Source organism: Channa argus, chromosome 8, assembly GCF_033026475.1.
Source record: "Channa argus isolate prfri chromosome 8, Channa argus male v1.0, whole genome shotgun sequence".
Taxonomy (NCBI): Eukaryota; Metazoa; Chordata; class Actinopteri; order Anabantiformes; family Channidae; genus Channa; species Channa argus.
Window position 1 is genome coordinate 20,513,371 of NC_090204.1, and position 18,366 is coordinate 20,531,736.

General features: G+C 39.4%; 1 protein-coding gene across 1 annotated transcript in view; it reads left to right on the plus strand.

Moving 5' to 3' along the window:
• The window catches only part of LOC137132056 (contactin-associated protein-like 4), a 101,560-nt gene that overhangs the window by 66,492 nt on the left and 16,702 nt on the right, over positions 1–18,366 (plus strand). Inside the window, exons 11-17 of the mRNA XM_067514098.1 lie at positions 4,088–4,194; positions 9,397–9,516; positions 9,609–9,809; positions 10,555–10,717; positions 12,431–12,558; positions 13,302–13,472; positions 17,427–17,645. Coding sequence (XP_067370199.1) covers positions 4,088–4,194; positions 9,397–9,516; positions 9,609–9,809; positions 10,555–10,717; positions 12,431–12,558; positions 13,302–13,472; positions 17,427–17,645 — 1,109 coding nt within the window. The remainder of the gene's footprint in view (positions 1–4,087; positions 4,195–9,396; positions 9,517–9,608; positions 9,810–10,554; positions 10,718–12,430; positions 12,559–13,301; positions 13,473–17,426; positions 17,646–18,366) is intronic.

The window sequence follows — 18,366 nt, forward strand, 5'->3', positions numbered from 1 at the left end:
ATATTGCCTAACTCGAACTCATAAATGGCTTTGAATATTGAAAGCAACACCTCCAAAACATTCCTATCTTCTCTGAAAACATTTTAACATTTTATATCACTGGTGCTTTATCTCTAAGACCAGAAAATAAATGTGTTTCGGAAACAGGTGATATGTGTAACAATAATAAATTCTCCACGGCATCTAATTTATTATTAATATTATATTAATATGGTCAATTTCTTTGTCTTTTCTTGGTCAGTTATGTGACTATTACCCAAGAACTTAATTTCCCTTTGCTGCATTTTGATAAGGTCGATATCGGTCGATAACACTTTTAAACACCAAGTACAAAGAGATGTATAAACGCATCTACCACACCACAGCTCTTTGAAACAGGTTTAACTACAGGGTGCATCCTGTGCACAATTTCAACTTCAAGCTCGCAAAGCTTTAAATACCTCTCTGAAAAAAAGACTCCATAAATCAGTAGGATGTCCCTTCTCCACATCCTCCACAAGTCCAAATACTTTGATATTAAATCTAAGGCTGAAAGTCTCCAACGGTTCTGTTTTCTTTCTCAGTTGGTTTTATTAGTTTTGCAGCACGCCACAAGTTTTCTGCATTTCTCTCAGTCATCTTGCATCCCAGTGAGCCACATCAGTTGGTTTCCCTTTGCAGTCCATCTTTTAAATAATCCAGTTGAAGTTGTAGTTTTTTTTCCCCATTGCCTCATTAATTTCCTCTCAGAATATGGAGTGGATTAGTGCAGTAGCTTTAGACTGATTGTGCATTTTCAGTATCTATAATGTCCTCTCAGGCGTTTAACACCTCCCTTTTCTTGCTTCTAGGCATCCGAGAACAGTTGTGCATCTCTCTGTGGAGAAATATTTTGGCCCCAGTCATTTGTTTAGTGATTTCACCAGTTCATGGAATCATGGAAGTAATCGTGGATTCGTTTCTAAAGATGCACCATCACCTTGTTAGAGATGTAGCCTCTGTCGTGCTCACTCAAACGGACATGACGTCGTCTATTGCTTGTCACATGACGTGTGTGTGTGTGCGTGCGTGAGTGTGCGTGAGAGAGAGAGAGAGACTTATGCATCCTGCACAAACTGAAAGAATAGATGTACATACCTTTCCTTTCTGTCTCTCTCTACCCCTGTCTCTCTGTTCAGCTTTTCGAAGTCTTTGTAGGACAACCCACTCTACTTGTCCAGTAATAGTGTGCCCATCAGGGGAGCTGCTGTGCTGTGTTTGTGTAGCTGGAGGCAGAAATAGAAACTGGAGACAGGATGCAGGCCCTGTGATCCAAGCTATGTTATATTCTAGTGCCACACTGCACTAGAAAACTTTTAGATGAGCTACAAAGTGTCTTCTCTCAGTTAATCTCAGAGTCCTGTGATCCGAGCTGTGGTGCAGTACACTGTCACGTTGCATTGTAAATTGTTAGTCAAGCTTGGAGCCCTTCAGAGATTTATAGAGGACAAAGTGTTTGCAAAAGTAGAAACTTTTAGCCCCAGAAAGATTTATCAAAGTTTCCTGAATAAAGGCACTGGTTCATCTCATCCTTTGACCCGGGCTTGTGTCTCTGGATCTTTTTTGTAATTTCCTCTGTCTCTTTTTCTGTTTGATACTACACGTGGCAGCAGGTTGCCGATGGCAAACTGGATGCTGAGATAATGACAGAAAACTCCAAAGCTGCGGGAACAGTTGCCTTCAGATGGCTGTTGCTAAGAAAAGTTCAGTTTTCCAATCTTTTGCAGGCTACAGTGGGAATAAGCACAAAGTGGATGTTGCAATATCAAGCAAAAAGGACGCATGCAGACGCACGTGTCTAACTGCTATTTTTTAGTTACCCAGAAAACTTCTATGGACTTTGACTAGAAGTTGGGCTTTAGAAACCTGGGCGAGGTGGTGTGATGGTAAACTGCATGTTTTGGGCCCCTAATTTACAAATTTGCAGAGGAAACTACTGGTTGAATCAAAACTTTTAAATGAACACATCATTAAGGGAACGAAAAATGATTTATTTTTTTGTTCCCATTCAAATCGTAAATGATCAGCAATGTCTCGGTATGGGAGAAGATTCAACATGATTTACATTGGCATTTTTGGAAATCTAACATAACATTGCTACTTTCATGTCTATAGATATTCATTTAGAGCAGTTTAGCACAAATTCTGGAAACAGGGGAAAAAAAACACAAAAAGTGTACAAACACTGTGGTTTTGTAAGGAGGTAAGAGTCTTTGCTGCAGCCATAAAGCCACAGCTTGATGTTTTTATACTTTGTTTTTTTGTTCCTGAGCCGACATTTTTCTTTCTCCCTGCTCTTTGTCTTAACGCTGAACTGTGCTAAGTGGCTGCTGGCTGTGGCTTGATGTTTACTGTGGAGTGTTTAGAGTGATATAAATCTCCTAATCTAACTGTTGGCAAGGAAACAAACTAGTGTATTTTCCCCAAGTGCCAAACTAATTTTCCTTGAAAAGAACTGTGGTAACACTCAGTTTAGGGAACGTATTTTCTGCACTGAAACAGTCGGTCACCGTGGGACAAAATTACAGTAGTGGGAACCGTAAAGCTTCAAGTTTTTGAAGAAAACAGCTGATTTGGTTAATACACTCAGAGGTCACACCGTAAAGATTGTACCTCTTGTTAATCAAAATCACAAATCAGATTTGTTCTGGAACTAGTTTTCAGCCAGTTTTTAGAGTCAACCAAGGCATAATTCAGTTTGTATACCTAAATGACCTAAATGATGTTTCATTCATTTTCCAGATTACAGGACATAAACCTGAGACCTAGCTGTGCATGTACAACACTATTATGCCAAAGCAGTCAGCTGTATTTAGATGAGCAGATGCTTGGTATTAGTGAATGGACAGTGTTGAACAGACCAATGTTTCTCACACAATATTCAGTCGTTGGGTGGTTCTGTTTTTTGTGTCTGATTCTGGATTTAAATAAATTTTAAAGACTTAAACTGACTTACTGTTATGAGAGACTTGTGCACGGGAAGGAAAGAAATTGTGTATGTATGTATGTATGTATGGCTGAATTTTGTTTTAATTGAATTTTAGATCTCTGCTACTTCTTTTTTTTTTAAAGGGCATTATTTGTCATTATACAAACAAGGTTTACTACAAAATTCCTTCAGACGATCAGAACGAGGGTTAGTTCTGAGCCACTGCGACTGAGCACCACTATGGGCCAACCGGACCTGGTTCCCAACACACGGTAAGGAAAAACCGAGCACGCGGAGGGAACCTACGCAAACTCCACCCAGAAAGGCCCCGTCCGGTCCAGGGATTCGTTTTTTTTTCTCAGAGTTAATGCAGTGCTCTTGTGTCTTGTACATTGCGCCTATGCATTGCAAAAAACGTTCATTCGATGGGGTTTTTAATTTGCAAATGGTCTGTTAACTGTTTAACATGTGACGCTCAGAAGACTGGTTACATACGCCAGGAACAAACCAAACTATTTTACTGCATGGGACAGATACCATGATGGAGTACGGGATGCAGTGAGTGATTGAAGAAAACAATGAATAAAACCCAGATCTTATTAACTTCCCTGTTCATTTGTGTTAAAATTAATAATTATCAAAAAATCAGTTTTATAAGCAGCTCAACAGATTGAAAATTAAGTAAAGCAGTGTAGTTCCCTGTGTTGATGAGGTGTTTTCTTCTATGGCTCAAAGGTATGAAAATGTATAATGACAAAACTTTTTCTCTTTGAGAGACAGGTTGGGACGGAGTTCAAGAGTTTTGTCTCTGGATGATGAAATGTTAGTTAACAATGCTAACAAAGGCAAGTTTCCAACCAGCTACCTCTCAGAACATGCACCTGTGATCCACTTAACATGAAAACAAAGACAAAAAAAAAAAACAAAAACAAAGATTTCCTTTAAAAGAGTGAAACTTTTTTTGTTACACGACGGCTTTTCATTCATGTCCCTCCTACACACCTGCTCATCAGAACAGCTAGGTGTGTTGAAGGCCTGTTGTTTCCTTTCGCATCGAAAGCCTTGAGAAACTTTTCAGAGAACTTTTAACAGACACCCAGTTTCTGTCTTCCTGTCTGTCTTTGTCGTTTGGTCTCTCAGGTGTTCCCCGAGTCATTGTGAACACGGAGGTAGATGTACTCAATCATGGAGAACCTTTCACTGTAACTGCTCCAACAGCGGCTACAGAGGAGCCACCTGCCACAGCTGTAAGCAACTAGCCAAGGTCCAAAACATGGGAACATATCGTCAATATACTTTCATTTTATTATGTTGATTCAGTTCATCCATAACTACATCCATAATCCATAGCACAATAACTTACGGTAATACACAGTAGTGATTTATACTGCGGTAAATTTCATAACTTAGCATTCATAGCTTGACAGTTAGCTAAACGTTTTGTCGTTATTGGTATCTGGTGACTCCAGCACAGCTGGACACATTATCTGCTTTGCTAACGTCGTTAGCTAAGTCAACTTATGTTAAATGTCAAAGTAACCAAAAGAAACCATGTGATACCAGTGGAAGTTCTGTTGTTCAACTGTCTCTTCATCACAGTTACAACTACACCAGAAGCTTTTAGCTAAAGCTGTTTAATGTATTATATTTAATCGTTATTATCTATACCGCTCCTACTTTTTTCTCCTGTTCCACGTTTTTCATTTTCTTCAGCTGGTTTTCCTTGTTGCATAAGACCTGTTTGTTTACATGAATCGTGCGCTGGGGTCGGGGTCCTCTACGACTGCTAGTCGTCACTACTGTACATAGTAAAAACCTTGTCAGCTCCCACGGGGCCCTACTGGCCTGGGGCCCCAAGCAGTTGCCTGCCTTGCCTACTGGCACGGAGCAGCTCTGCAAATTCATAATTGTTAACTTTATTTCACTATAACTTTTTAAAAATACATTTTTGAATAATTAGCCAGAATTAATGTGTTGAGGGGAGTGAGAAATGAGTTAATCCCTTGTGACTGATAAGCCGAAAGGTTTTTTCAAGAAATAATATCACCTTGCTCTTTTCTGTGAAGTATGTGATAATTGAAAATATAATAGCGTTAAGTGCAGTTGCCAGGTTTCTTTATATTGCTCTGTGTGCGATGTTCTATTTTCAGAAACAAAACAAAAAAACCATATGTTTGGGAAACAACCATCTAATGACCTGCAGGGAACAGAAAATAGGGTTAATATTCCAGACATGTTTTCATTTCATCTGTTTTAATAACAGTGAGACCACATTTCCCCTAACAGTTGATTTCCTTGTGTGACTTTTTTCTTTTGCACTGCATTGTTTCAGAACTTTAATTAGCCGTGTTCAATCGGGAATAGACTAAACAGATTTGTGGTACTTTGTTATGTTGAACAAATTAGGTTTTGTCTTTCAGGCACCTGCAGATGTCCCACTTATCTCTGGTCATTGTTCATTTTATGTGTATTTGCTATGCGTGTGTGTCCAACTCAGCATCCAACTCACTTTAAAGGCATTAATTTACATTTAATGTTCACCCTAAAGTAAAGTCATAGAAAGCAAGTAAAAAAAATGGTCACCCTTTAATGAGAATGGGATGGATTGACTTTAAATTGAATCCAAATGGACACTTATGCCAGTTTAGAAGGAATTCTATTCTGTTACTGTGACATATTGTTCAGAAGAATGGATAAACATAAGGTCACAGTTAGCTTGACCTTTGACCCCCAAAATCAACTCGTTTCATTCTTGAGTCCCAGGCTGAATTTTAGGTTTTTAAGTTGCTTAAGGCATTACGTTCACAAACATGGGAAAAATGAACGGACAACCCGAAAACTAATACCTTCAGCTATGGCTGTCACCAACATAAAGAATAAGAAAAAGAATAATAGACAAAGAATTTGAATTATTTCTCCCTGAATAGTAGGTTTTGCAGTATTCTCGTCAAAGCAGAGTAGGGAGAGGGAGGGCTGGGCTGAGTGGATTGATTTCCAGTCTTACGATGGCTGACGTTGAACACTGTAGCTTTAAGATACTATTTTTTATTCTAAACGCACCGATGCAAGTTAAGTCAAACATGCTTAAAGGAGAAAATGAGCTTAAAAATGTTTTGGCTATTTACTTAGAATTAAACATTACCTCCAGGCCTGTGAGCACTTTTCAGTAAGTTTTCAGCAGATTTGATATGCTGCTTCTTAGCAGAAATAGCCTGGTTGGTTATATATAATGCAGAAATACTGACTGTCACTTTATCCACTTAGAGAAAGTTGAGTAAAGAACAAAGGGGTGGCATCCTGCTGTAGATGAAAGCTACAGTTTCCCCCCACTTCGCACTTCAAACGGCACACATCAACCACAGTGTCACAGAAACTGGTGTGAACTCCTTTCTACTTGCTCAGTATTTTTATTCTAGAAGCAGGAGGTTTCTGGGTAGTTAAGTAGTGGAGGCTGTCATAAAAACAAGGAATCGACTAAATAGTCACTAAATGGTTCTATATACAGTAGGAGCAATATGCAGTTTTTATCATAAAGAACCTTTGGGAACCTCTTAGAGTTAATTTTATTTTAATTTTATCTTCATACTGAATTAAATCAGTTTAGGCATTACAGTATGGCGAAACCATAGTATTTATGCATAACACACAGTGACCATTTTTTATCCTAGGTCCCTCCCCAGACGCTTTCTTAATCCTTTTAAGAGTGTTTTAGACAGTTTTTCCTTCCAGCATCCATTTGAGGGTCTATGGACAGAGAGTCTTCCAGAGACTGTAAAGCTTATTAGGGAAATTAGTGATATTGGCCTAAATCATTAAAAATAGATTTTTTTTGGGCTGATTGGTTCCTATAAACCATATTAATATTGTTTTACTGTGAACTGTTTGGAGTATTATGGTCTGAGACTTACACATCACATCACAGCTTCATCTGGTCCATCAGTCATCTGGTGATCTAAGAAACAAATGATGGACTCATTGACACTGTGCAATTGAAATGCATAAACTAGGCTGAAGACACATACAGGCCACAGTTTGTCAGCCTCTGACTAACAGCTATGTTCTGCAGCCAGATTTAGACTGGTCACCCACATTGATACCAACTGATGGTTTTAATATAAAAATGTTGTTGTTTTTTTTTTATATTGTGAAAAGATAGATGCTGATGTATCATTATGGCTTAACTACCTGTCAGCTTATAAAGTTGTTAAATAAGCTCCACGTTTGCAGGTGTTGACCATCTTATTTAACATGCTAATATTTGCCATAGGCAGAACACTGCAGGTCTCCTCTTAAGAAGGTCAAGGAACCACTTAAACAGCAGGTTTAATTCTTAAGAGTGACAGGTGAAACAGTTCCTTCTAAGGAGTTATGTTTAGTCTCTGTTTCTTTTTTTTTTTTTTTTTTTTTTGTTCTATCATTGTAAACATTAGGTCACAACTTTTGAACTTGAATTAAAGACTTTTTTTAACGGCTCCGTGTCAGCTCCCGCCACCTAGTTATCAAAAAGAAAAAAATGACAGAGATGAAAAGCAGAGAAAGCTAAGGAGGTGAAGAGATGGAAAACAAAGAGAAAAAGAAACTCAAAAGAATTCACACAGACGCAATGATAAAGAATACAAGTAAGAGGGAAGTAAAGAGAAGAAGCAATAGAGGCAGAAAGCAAGTCAGACAAGGAGAGGGAGTCCTGCAGCACACTGTTCTTTCCACATAAATGGATTTCAACTTCGAGACTGCCTACAGTATTTTAGGTGAGTCGAATTAGAAATTCAAGAGATTGTAGCTTTGATTACGCTGCCAAGCATCAATCGAATCTTTCTAAGCCCCTATGGTGTGATGAGCAGAATCAGGGCCAGCCTACGCTCACACACACATCAAACACACACACATAGGGTCGTATTTCAATAATTGTTAGGACTCTCACTGACATAATGCATTGCTTAACCCTTCAACCTAGTCCTAACCCTTAAACAGTCCTTCAAACTTGTTAGGATTAGCAAAACATCGTAACTTTGTTAAAAGGTCTTCACCCGGTTAGGCACACACACACACACACACACAGTTTTTGACATGAGAAGAGGAACATGGGAATCATGAAAAACCTTCTCTGACTATAGGTTAGTTACTGTTGTGGACACAACGGAGAGAACGTTATTTAACATATACAATTTGTTTTTCACCTTTTTGTGTTTTGTTAGTTGCCAGTTTTGTTATATAAATGTTTTTTAATATATTAAAGCAGTACATTTATGCACCACATTTGAGTCGTAGGAAGGTAATTGAGGTGCGGGGAGGCTGAAGTGGTTAAGATTAGACAAAGATTGTGGTTGGTATTATATAAGCACGTCTCACATCAACCCTGCTTCCTAAGTAAAATTTGCATTATAATGACGAATATGAATGCATGTTCAGAACATCTTTTGAATAAATGAAGCACTACCACTGTGAACTGACTGATCACGGTGGATGCATGGCCATACAGAGCTCTATTGTTCAAGTATTCTTGCATCTGTGGTTTGTCTAAGGCAGCAAAGCACTTTGGTAAACAAAGATGGTGATAATCAGATTGGGTTTTGTGATTCACTGTGGACTTTTTCAGTATTAATCTAGGGCCCCATTATGAGCTGGGTAAATCTGTAGCTGCATCATATTCTCTCAGCTTTGTTTGTCCATCCAGACTGAAGTTGAGTTCTTCTTACCTTGGACCAGAGCTTTTGCAAACTGACCTGTAGAGTGTGTGAATCTGAGTCTGCCAGCTTTTTCTTGTAGTTTGCTTGGAGAAAGTTGAGCTCAGTTAGAAACACTATTATATCAGTACCCAAATGGGCAACGACAGTGAAATATGATAGACTGGGTTGTTTTTAACAGCCACGAGACAGTATGTATTAGCATTTGGCAACATCTACTGCTATAAGACCATCAGTACTTAGTATTTAAACCCTCAAACATTTGCAGCGGTAGGTTGTATTTTAGGAGACAGTGTTTTGCTCATTAAGTCAATTTCCAAGCTTTAACCTAATGCAGAATGCGGCAAAGCCAGAAAAAAAAAAAGGCATTACAAAGCTAATTAACATGAGTGGATGCTGCTGATACTTCGCAACTTAGTCTGTCTATTAATATCCTCATTAAGTTGATGGAAAACGAAATATTTATAAGCTATTGGTCGCAGATGGATTCATTTTTCTTCTTTTTGTGGAGTTACGAAGATGTTTTATCTCTCATTCAAAAAAAAAAAACTGGCTCGGAGTGGCAAGCATATAAAGTCTGGGGAGTCAGGAGTAAGTGGGTTACAGGTTAGGCCACCCCCTTCAATTAAGAGAGCGTAGTTCCAGTTTGATGAAGATGGCCTCATTTACCGTACTTAATTACAGCAAGTCAAGTTGCCACTAAATAGCACCGTTGGGATAATCGGATAATCATGACCTTCACAGACATTGTGTTTTTTCCCCCAGCAACATACGAGCAGTCATGTGAGGCGTACAAACACAAAGGCAACACATCTGGACATTATTTCATAGATGTGGACGGCAGTGGACCAATCAAACCCCAGCTCGTCTACTGTAACATGACAGGTGACACGCAAACTGACACACCTACACACATTACTGGAACAGTATTAAGGTAATATTTGACGTAATAACTTTTCCTATCTACGGCCCCCCAGGCGACAAGGCATGGATGGTGATCCAGCACAATAACACGGAGCTGACCACGGTGGAGCTGTCCCCTGAGAAAAACCAACATGCAGCTCATTTTGACTATGCTTCTGAAGACGAGCAGCTGGCAGCCGTCATCAGCCAGTCAGAGCACTGTGAGCAGGAGCTGTCCTACCACTGCAGGAAGTCCCGTCTCCTCAACACACCCGGTGAGGTTTGCAAGGCGTGTTTTTTCTGTATGTGACGGCGCACTAACCTGGCTGCGGGGTAGAGCAGGTGGATTAGCACTTTACTTAATTTAGTTGTGCTTCCATTGTGCATTTCTCCTCCTCCTCATACAGCTTAAACTTTATTTGCAGCACCTGATTTCTTCAGTGCTGCAGTGCAAATGTTATTTACAATGGTTAAGGTTTAAACGGGGCACTTAGAATCTGTGCTTTTAACACAAAACTTATTGCCAAAAGAATCTAAGCTTAAACTTCTTCCTACCTTTATTCATATAAAAAGGGTAGCTAACATACTTGAGTTTGAGACTGCACTGAAGAAAGTCACCCATCTTGTTTTGACACCTAAACCACTACAGTCCACTTGTCAGGATGCTTGTGAGGGAGAGAAGTCTTGTCAGAGTAGCTGCCCATTATCTGTCCAGTTTTATCAGGGAAACGGCAGTGATACGTGGTCAAGGCTGAGCAGCAAAAATAGTGCTTGGTTTGTGTTGAATTCCTTAAGTGGTGAGTGTTCTTATAAAGATGGAGGAAATTTGAGAGTAGAAATGATAGGAAAAGACAGCAAGAGCATCTGCAGTGTTTCCCATTTGATAATTAAGTCAAATGCAAACAGATGCATCAACTAAATGTGTTAATTATACAGCAATTTTCCAACTAGGTTCAGAATCAGCTGTCAGTCATTTTAGCCTTGCAGGATTTATTGCCATAACTCTGTTTTGTGTTTCAGAGGGGGCTCCTTTCAGCTGGTGGGTGGGAGGTCCAGGTCCAGGTCAGGTCCAGACGTACTGGGGCGGGGCTCTGCCGGGCAGCCGGCAGTGTGCCTGCGGTCTGCAGGACACCTGTCTGGATTCACATTACTACTGCAACTGTGATGCTGACTATGACCAATGGTACTGCACTTAATTGTTGACGTGTACTAATATGCTATGAGAAATAATATCAAATAATATCAATAATAACTTCAGAGTTCTTTCCTATTTCAATACTGAGCCACTTTGTCATGCAGTCTTGCACACAAGGAAATCACTAGTAATGTAGCATGAAGACGAAGAAGTATATTTTCAATGGTTTCCTGCACTTGAATATACTCAGTGAGACACAGTGGTTTATGGTAGTGTGAAGAATGAATAACAGACTGAATACAGTGTTAGTCTTATGTTACCAGCACGGTCCACTACTTTGGTCCAAGTTGAAATACCAACAACTACTTGATGGATTACTATTAAATTAGGTCCAGACAATTTTCTTCCCTTTAGAGAAAGTTGCAATGACTTTGGTGACCCTGGGGATTTAATTCTTTCTGATTTGTGAAAAAAATACCTGCAAAACTATTAATGCATCCATCCAGTACCCGGAACCGCTCATGTTATCCAGGGTCGCCAGTCTATGTCAGGACCAACACAGAGAAACCTACACAGACTGACAACCATGTGGGAGGGAACCGGAGTAGCCAGAGGAAACCACAGGGAGAACATGCTAACTCCATACAGAAAGACCACAGCCAGCAGGTGGATTCGAACTGGGGACTGAGTTTGCAAATGGGATAAACTCAGCACTCTGCAACCCTGAACAGGATAAGTGATTACAAAAAAATAAAGGGATGGATGGATGGATGATGATGTCCATAAAAATATGGATTTGCTTGGACCAGTTACTATAAATCATCCACTGGGAACACACCGGTCGCTACTGAGGCTTCTCAATAACATGAAGTCTTTGTTTATACCATCTACGTCCTGTCTTACTGGACTGAAATAAAAAACGTGAGACACCCAGGACAAATCCCCAATATTTAAACATTCCTCCACATGTTTTATCACATCCTGTTTTTAAATCCTTTTATCCACACTGTTAGCAATTCAGTGTTCAGTTTAACTTCCCCAATCCTGTGACCAATTCTACAGTTAGACCAAATTCCCCATATTGTAACCAGCCCAGCTACTCTCTGCATAGTCAAAAGGTCTTTCTGTCTTTCTTCCTGTCTAAATTCTATTTTTATAGGCCTTCTCCTGCCATCAAGATCTCATCAGATTTGCAGGGGCCTTGTGTGCCTACTGTGCTAGATTTCTTTTTCACAAGATTTTGCAGCAACAAACCAGACTGCTGGAATATGAAACGCCACAGAAGCCAGGGTGTGCACGGTGAATGTGCAGATGAATCAGTCAGAAAAGGTTTGAGGAACCGTTTTATAAAGGGAACGTGGGCTGAGACGTGGCAGTTGAAACACAGATCTCTGTGTGAGCGTCTACCTGTAAGAACAGATGAACACAGTCTAGAGACACAGGGCTGGTTATCTAAATACAGCTCGTTCTACTTTTTTCAAACACAGTCAAAGTTGAGTTCAGGTGGGCCCCTTTCCAAACTCCTGCTCTTCCTCTCCTCCCTAGTTCCTCAACCTCTTCACTCTTTCCCCTTCTTTTTGTGCCCCTTCCTTTCCCTCAACGTCTTGTTCGCGTTCCTTTCCACCTTTTGTTTTTATGATTTAATCCCCAATTCTTAATAATTCTGTCACGTTCCCTTTCGTCTCCTTTTTTTCCACCTCCTTCTATTTGTTTTTTTCCTTGACCACCTCCTACTCTCTTTCTTTATCCCGACCTTTACAGGGCGAATGACTCGGGCTTGCTTACCCATAAGGAGAACCTTCCAGTCAGGTCTCTGGTGCTGGGTGACATCCATCGACTGGGGTCAGAGGCTGCCTACAGGGTGGGACCCCTCCACTGTCATGGAGACAGTAAGTCCATTACAGTGTTTTACTGTTAAGTGCAATTCAACATGAATCTCAACCTCTTTGGACATTGTGATAGTAGATATACTGTACATCGTAGAACGTGGGTGTAGTAGTATATAATCCAATTTGAAAAGAGTAATTAATATTTACCTAACCTACCTGGTAATTGTCCTGTTACCGTTTACATATACAGTTCTGGTAAACTTACAGGCAAGAATGGGAACCTCGAAATTAAAAATAAATGAGTTTAAGTCGCTAAGTTTTTAATCATGGTCCAGTGACATTTACATGAGAATTGTACGGTATTTAATGGATATTAGTCTGAAATAAAGAGAGGGGTTAATGAAAAAAATTGTCCGTGGCTAATTACAATACCCAATTAGAAAACTAATAGCTAAAATAACCCCTTTATAACCTTTAATGAAAACTTATATTGAAAAGATATTTCATAAAGTAATCTGCCATATGATATATTATACCTTCTTTAATCGCCCCTCCTGATTTCAGTCTTTAGCCTAATGAGTAAATAAATACATAAACAAATGCACGTAAGATAAATCAACATAAACGAGAAAGCTGGAGACGTTGCCTTTGTTCTTAGCTAATTAACTGAACAGTTGGTTCATTTGTTTACTACACAATTTTCATTATACAGCCATCATAATGAGATTTCTTTTAATAAGTGTGCCAGAGATATGCATCCACATTTTGAAAAGAGCTTTAAAGTGAGGCTTTTTTTCTTGCAGAGAACTTTTGGAACGCTGCGTTTTTTGACAAGGAGACATCTTACCTTCACTTCCCCACCTTCCACGGAGAACTGAACGCTGACATCTCCTTCCTGTTTAAAACCACATCCTCCTCTGGGGTCTTTCTGGAGAATCTGGGTATCAAGGACTTTATCCGGATCGAACTCAGATGTAAGTAGAAATGCATTCTCTCCCTTACCATTAGTGAAGAAGGACTTCCTGAGAAAAACAAGAGGATCAACCAAATACAAGACAATTTAAAGTCTTCAGAGTGAATCTATGGGATTTTTACATTCATCTCATACTCACCTTAACCAGTCCCTCCAGTATTTCATGGACGTTTATGTGATAGTTGCAGCCTCCAACACCTGATTTTGTGACAGCTTCTCTAAATAAATGGTGATTTTTCATGATGTTAAAATTCTGACGCCTCGCACAATTCGCGGCAGCATCAGTTGAATTAATTGTTGTGATCACACCATCACACATTCCTGGAGCGAACGCTTAAATGTGCCTTCACATATGAGAATTAAATGTGACATTACAATAATTAACAAGCTAATCCCGCTTTGCTCTGCTATGATCTGCTAAATCAGTGAAGAGTGCTCTAAAGTGTACCAATCAAGCAGAAGCATGTGAAATCCTCCGACTGGTTAGAAGAGCGAGCCTCACTCATACGGTTTTTGAAGTTGACTCTGCAGTGCTGCGAGTCTGCGTCACGGGAATGAACCTCTCCACAAAAAAGTACCAAAATTTGTACATAAATAATTGAGAATAAAAATAGTCTCTTTGGTACGGCCAAACGGGGAGTCTGGTGGGAAAAGCGTTTTCATTCTGGAGTATTTTGTCCTTTGTTTTGCAGCAGCTGTTGGGCCGTGGCTGTGTTAAATCACACTGTTCAAAAGGTTTTTATTTTTTTTTGGAACTAAAACACTTTGTAATATTTCCATTTCCCACTTTCTCTCTAATTCTTTGTCTCTCACACAAACAAACACACACATGTGTTCAGGCAGTAGAACAAATGGTACCCCTCCTCCTTGGGGAAGCCCCCACATTGTTACAGTGGAGCGTGTGTCTTATCTCGCTACAGCACTATTACTTCTATTATCATGACAGCTGGTGGTGAGATGACTCTGTATCCTTATTATTGCTGTTAACATGACTGGGGCTGGACGAGAGAGCAGCTTCTAAATTAGGTTATACCTCTAGGTTATTATTATTTTTATCAAAGGGCTTCACAGTACCTCCATAAAAAAATGATGTTTTGCTCACACACAGATGCCACCACTCTGCTACAGTAACTCTGTGCTGTAATGTGGAGCGTAGGCACGCTGGCAGTGTTATGATGGATGAGTGGATTCTATGTGGCCTTCAGCTCACCTCTCTTTATTATAGGTTAAGTTTAACAGAGCCGTGTAAATGCTTTGAAGATTAATGACTACAGGAGGCTAACCTAGATTAGGTTTAGAGTTTCCGTCCCACTGGGGCAGGACATATTTGCAGGGCATGTCTCAACAAGAGAGTGTTTTGAATTGAATCTGTACCTATCAGATGACATACAGTGTCATCATTTTAAATTGCTTGCTCATAAAAAAAGTTTGTTGTTGTCTTTTTGTGTAAAAGCATTTGGGTTACTGTTGTTGAGGCCAACCCTGGCTCTTACAAATTATATTTTTAGAAGTTTGCTCCTTTAAATGTGAAGCTAATCTAATTGTGTTCAATTATAATTTCTGTGAATGTTATGTGGATATGTACATTTTTTATAAGTCACACACATAAGTGTAAAATCGGCTAATTTGTCTAGACTACAGATTTGTTTTCCACTAAAATATTGGATGCTGCTGTACAAAAACCACTTGTAGTGACTGTAGCAATATTAAACATTTATGTGTAGGCACTCAGAGCACTTGGTTATGTTTAGGGAAAGAGTGGTCTGCTTTAATGCAAAAAAAAAAAGTTATGTGACTTCTGAAAAACAATTTCCGAAGTCACCAAAAACCACAACATTCCCCGACCTTAACCAGTCTGATGTATATACCCAACTACAGACAGAACTCTGGCAGAAACACTGACAGTTGTGCATATTGTACCTCTGCCATCCAAACATTAATTCATAAAAAAAACTATTAAAAAAACTGTGTTAAATGTTGTCATAGCATTCAGTGTGAAATAGGCCAGTAGGTACCTGCATCACATGCTAGTTTATCGAGTAGGTTATTATCAAGCAATTTTATGCACCAGGATGTTGTTTGGTTTTGGCCCAAAAAATGCATCCTTATGGTTAAAAGTAGGCAAATAAACTAGAAAGTTGCACTTAGGAAAAGATAATGGGGTTGGTTAAATACAGAAACAACAGCAACTATCGATATCAAGTGGGACATAAAGTCATGTGTGCTGAATAGATCTAGAAATTATAAATACATTATGTCCCTAACTGCAAATGTACAACTGGCACCTGTAATATTTTCAACTGTATGGCTGTTTCCCACACAACACACTCATGATAAATATGTCAGTAAGTGACCTGATGAACCAAAACTACGAGCTGATAGCGACTTATAACTCATCATTGAATAACATGGCAATGCTCAAGTCAGCTAAGAAAAAGTTGCCTCTGAAAATAATCCAGTCAGACATTGCACTGGCACAACAATATAATTGGGAAAACAGTTTAGAATGAATGTAAATTCCGAAGCCCTGCTGTGCTTTGAGACATCCATTTAACCTTGCTTATTAGCAGCCAGAAGCTAATGTAAATATCATTAGTTTGTAGGTCATAAAACAAATTACTGTGCAAAATTTGACCTGATGTTGGTGCTAGAAAAATTACCAAATTTATCAAAGCATGAGGGGCACATATTCCAATTAGGGAGTCACCCGAGGTATTAGGATTTCTCAACATTTGTTGACATATTTCAGCCTGGAGCAAATTGGTGGACCTGCTGACGGATACGGCCATCACTGGAAAAATGTGTTAACTTACTGTATAATTAGTAAATACTTCTCTACAAATGGATTCAAATAAGACCACTCAGCAAATTATAGCAGATTGCAAATCGCTTCTTATTCACAAAATTAGCACGGGATAAATGGTTATTAGATGTGATTTAAAATGTTGCAAAAGAAAATGACCTGAAGCAAAGATCAGCATAAGTGTTGCCTGTGTGCTGACTGTGCAGAACCAGGCTGAAGAAGCAATAGCTTTAGATACAGTTGATATAACATGCTGTAACTGTATGATGTCAGAATGGTGCTGGCACACACACACACACACACACACACACACACACAGATGTGAGTCTATATTTTCATGCCTACAGGCGGATCTCTGAATCATCTCAGATTTGTGTCCAGCTGTCTGTCCATCCTGCCAACAGAAGGATGGGTGGGTGGAAGTCACTTCACACTTCTGCCAACATATGGTTCTGGAGGAACACAGCTGACTAATGGGTTTATTGAAAGATGGCACAATCTGGAGCCAAACCAGGGAAAAAGCTTTGCCTGTTAACAATGTGGATGAAGGATGTCATATTCACAATAACTAAAATATGATTAGAAAACAAAATGAGATTTCTTCAAAGAACAACTTTTCTACTATTCCACCCACGTATTTAACTGTGTAGAAACAACTGATAGGCCTGCAGTTATTATGCTTCTGCTGAGTAAGATTGTTCCTGTTTGACACATTTAAATAAGAAAGTCAGAAAAATGTGGGGATTGCTGAATCTGAAACTGATTTTCTTGCTCATCTTCAGCGAGCAAATTTATTTTGAGCCTTCATAAATAAACATTAATGTGAATAAAACATACTAGACTTTCAAGATTGAGGTTGTCAACATCATTACACACTGTGCAATAATAGACTGTTTAAAGTCTGTTTCAGTGCAAAGATGGAGCTGCGTTATCTCTGGAATCGACACTGAGGATTTACAATGTCTCAGTCATCAGAGGATACAATTATGTCCAAATTTCAGAGGACGATTGTTAGTTAGCCTGCTGGAAACTGGAGGGAACAAGTCAAACTCATTCTGCAGCTGTGACAGTCAGGCACATGCACAGCCTGAGTGCAGCCATCTATTTTGTGTTTCCCTGCTTTATTTTATGTAACATCTTCTTCTCCTGCAGCCTCCTTTGAAGTTGTCTTTTCCTTCGATGTCGGGAACGGCCCCCTGGAGGTCCAAGCGAAGACAAGTGTCCCACTGAACGACAACAGGTGGCACGTCGTGCGAGCCGAGCGAAATGTGAAGGAGGCGTCGCTTCGTGTGGATGAGTTACCCGCTGCCACGCAGGAGGCTCCTGCTGACGGACACATTCATCTGCAGCTCAACAGCCAGTTATTCATAGGTGAGCAGGAAGAGTTTGGAGCTTTTTGTGTGTATTTCAAAAAGGTAGCAAGTTATTTTAGATTTTAGATACACACTTCAACGTGCATGCACATGTGAGCACACCTCCAAATAATTATATTGTTGACATTGTATGGACATGACTTGGGTCATTTGTGCACAATGACTTAAGCCAAAATAACATAAAAAGCACAGTATTTGGGCTACGTCATGTAGGTGTAAGAAATATACAACTGACAAGTTATTATGAGTTGCCAAAACAATAAAAATGAAGAGAGGGGGCTTAATCAGAATCAGCTGTGTGACTTGCACTATTGATTTTCCTTTGTGCGCAGGTTTTACTTTAAAGTATGAAGACTGCATCTTTTAGAAATGAGATGCACTTAGAGACACTACAAATTGTATTTCATGTGTGAGGCATTCAGGTAGATTAAGGACTGGGCAGTCCGTACATTGTGCCATCAACCCCCACCATAAAATTCTAATTATTTTTAAAACAATATATCATCACAGGCCTAAACACACACACAGACACACACACACACATCTAAAACCTACTGTACATGTTGAGAGTCCAGAGATTAATCTTTCTTTGACCACATCTTTATGCAGGTCTTATTAGAAAAAGTTTTTGCTGTTGCATCTCACAAGTCCCAAATGGGCAGCTGTTGGAGTTCAACCACCAGTAGCTGGCATCTGCATACAATATGTCTAATGACACT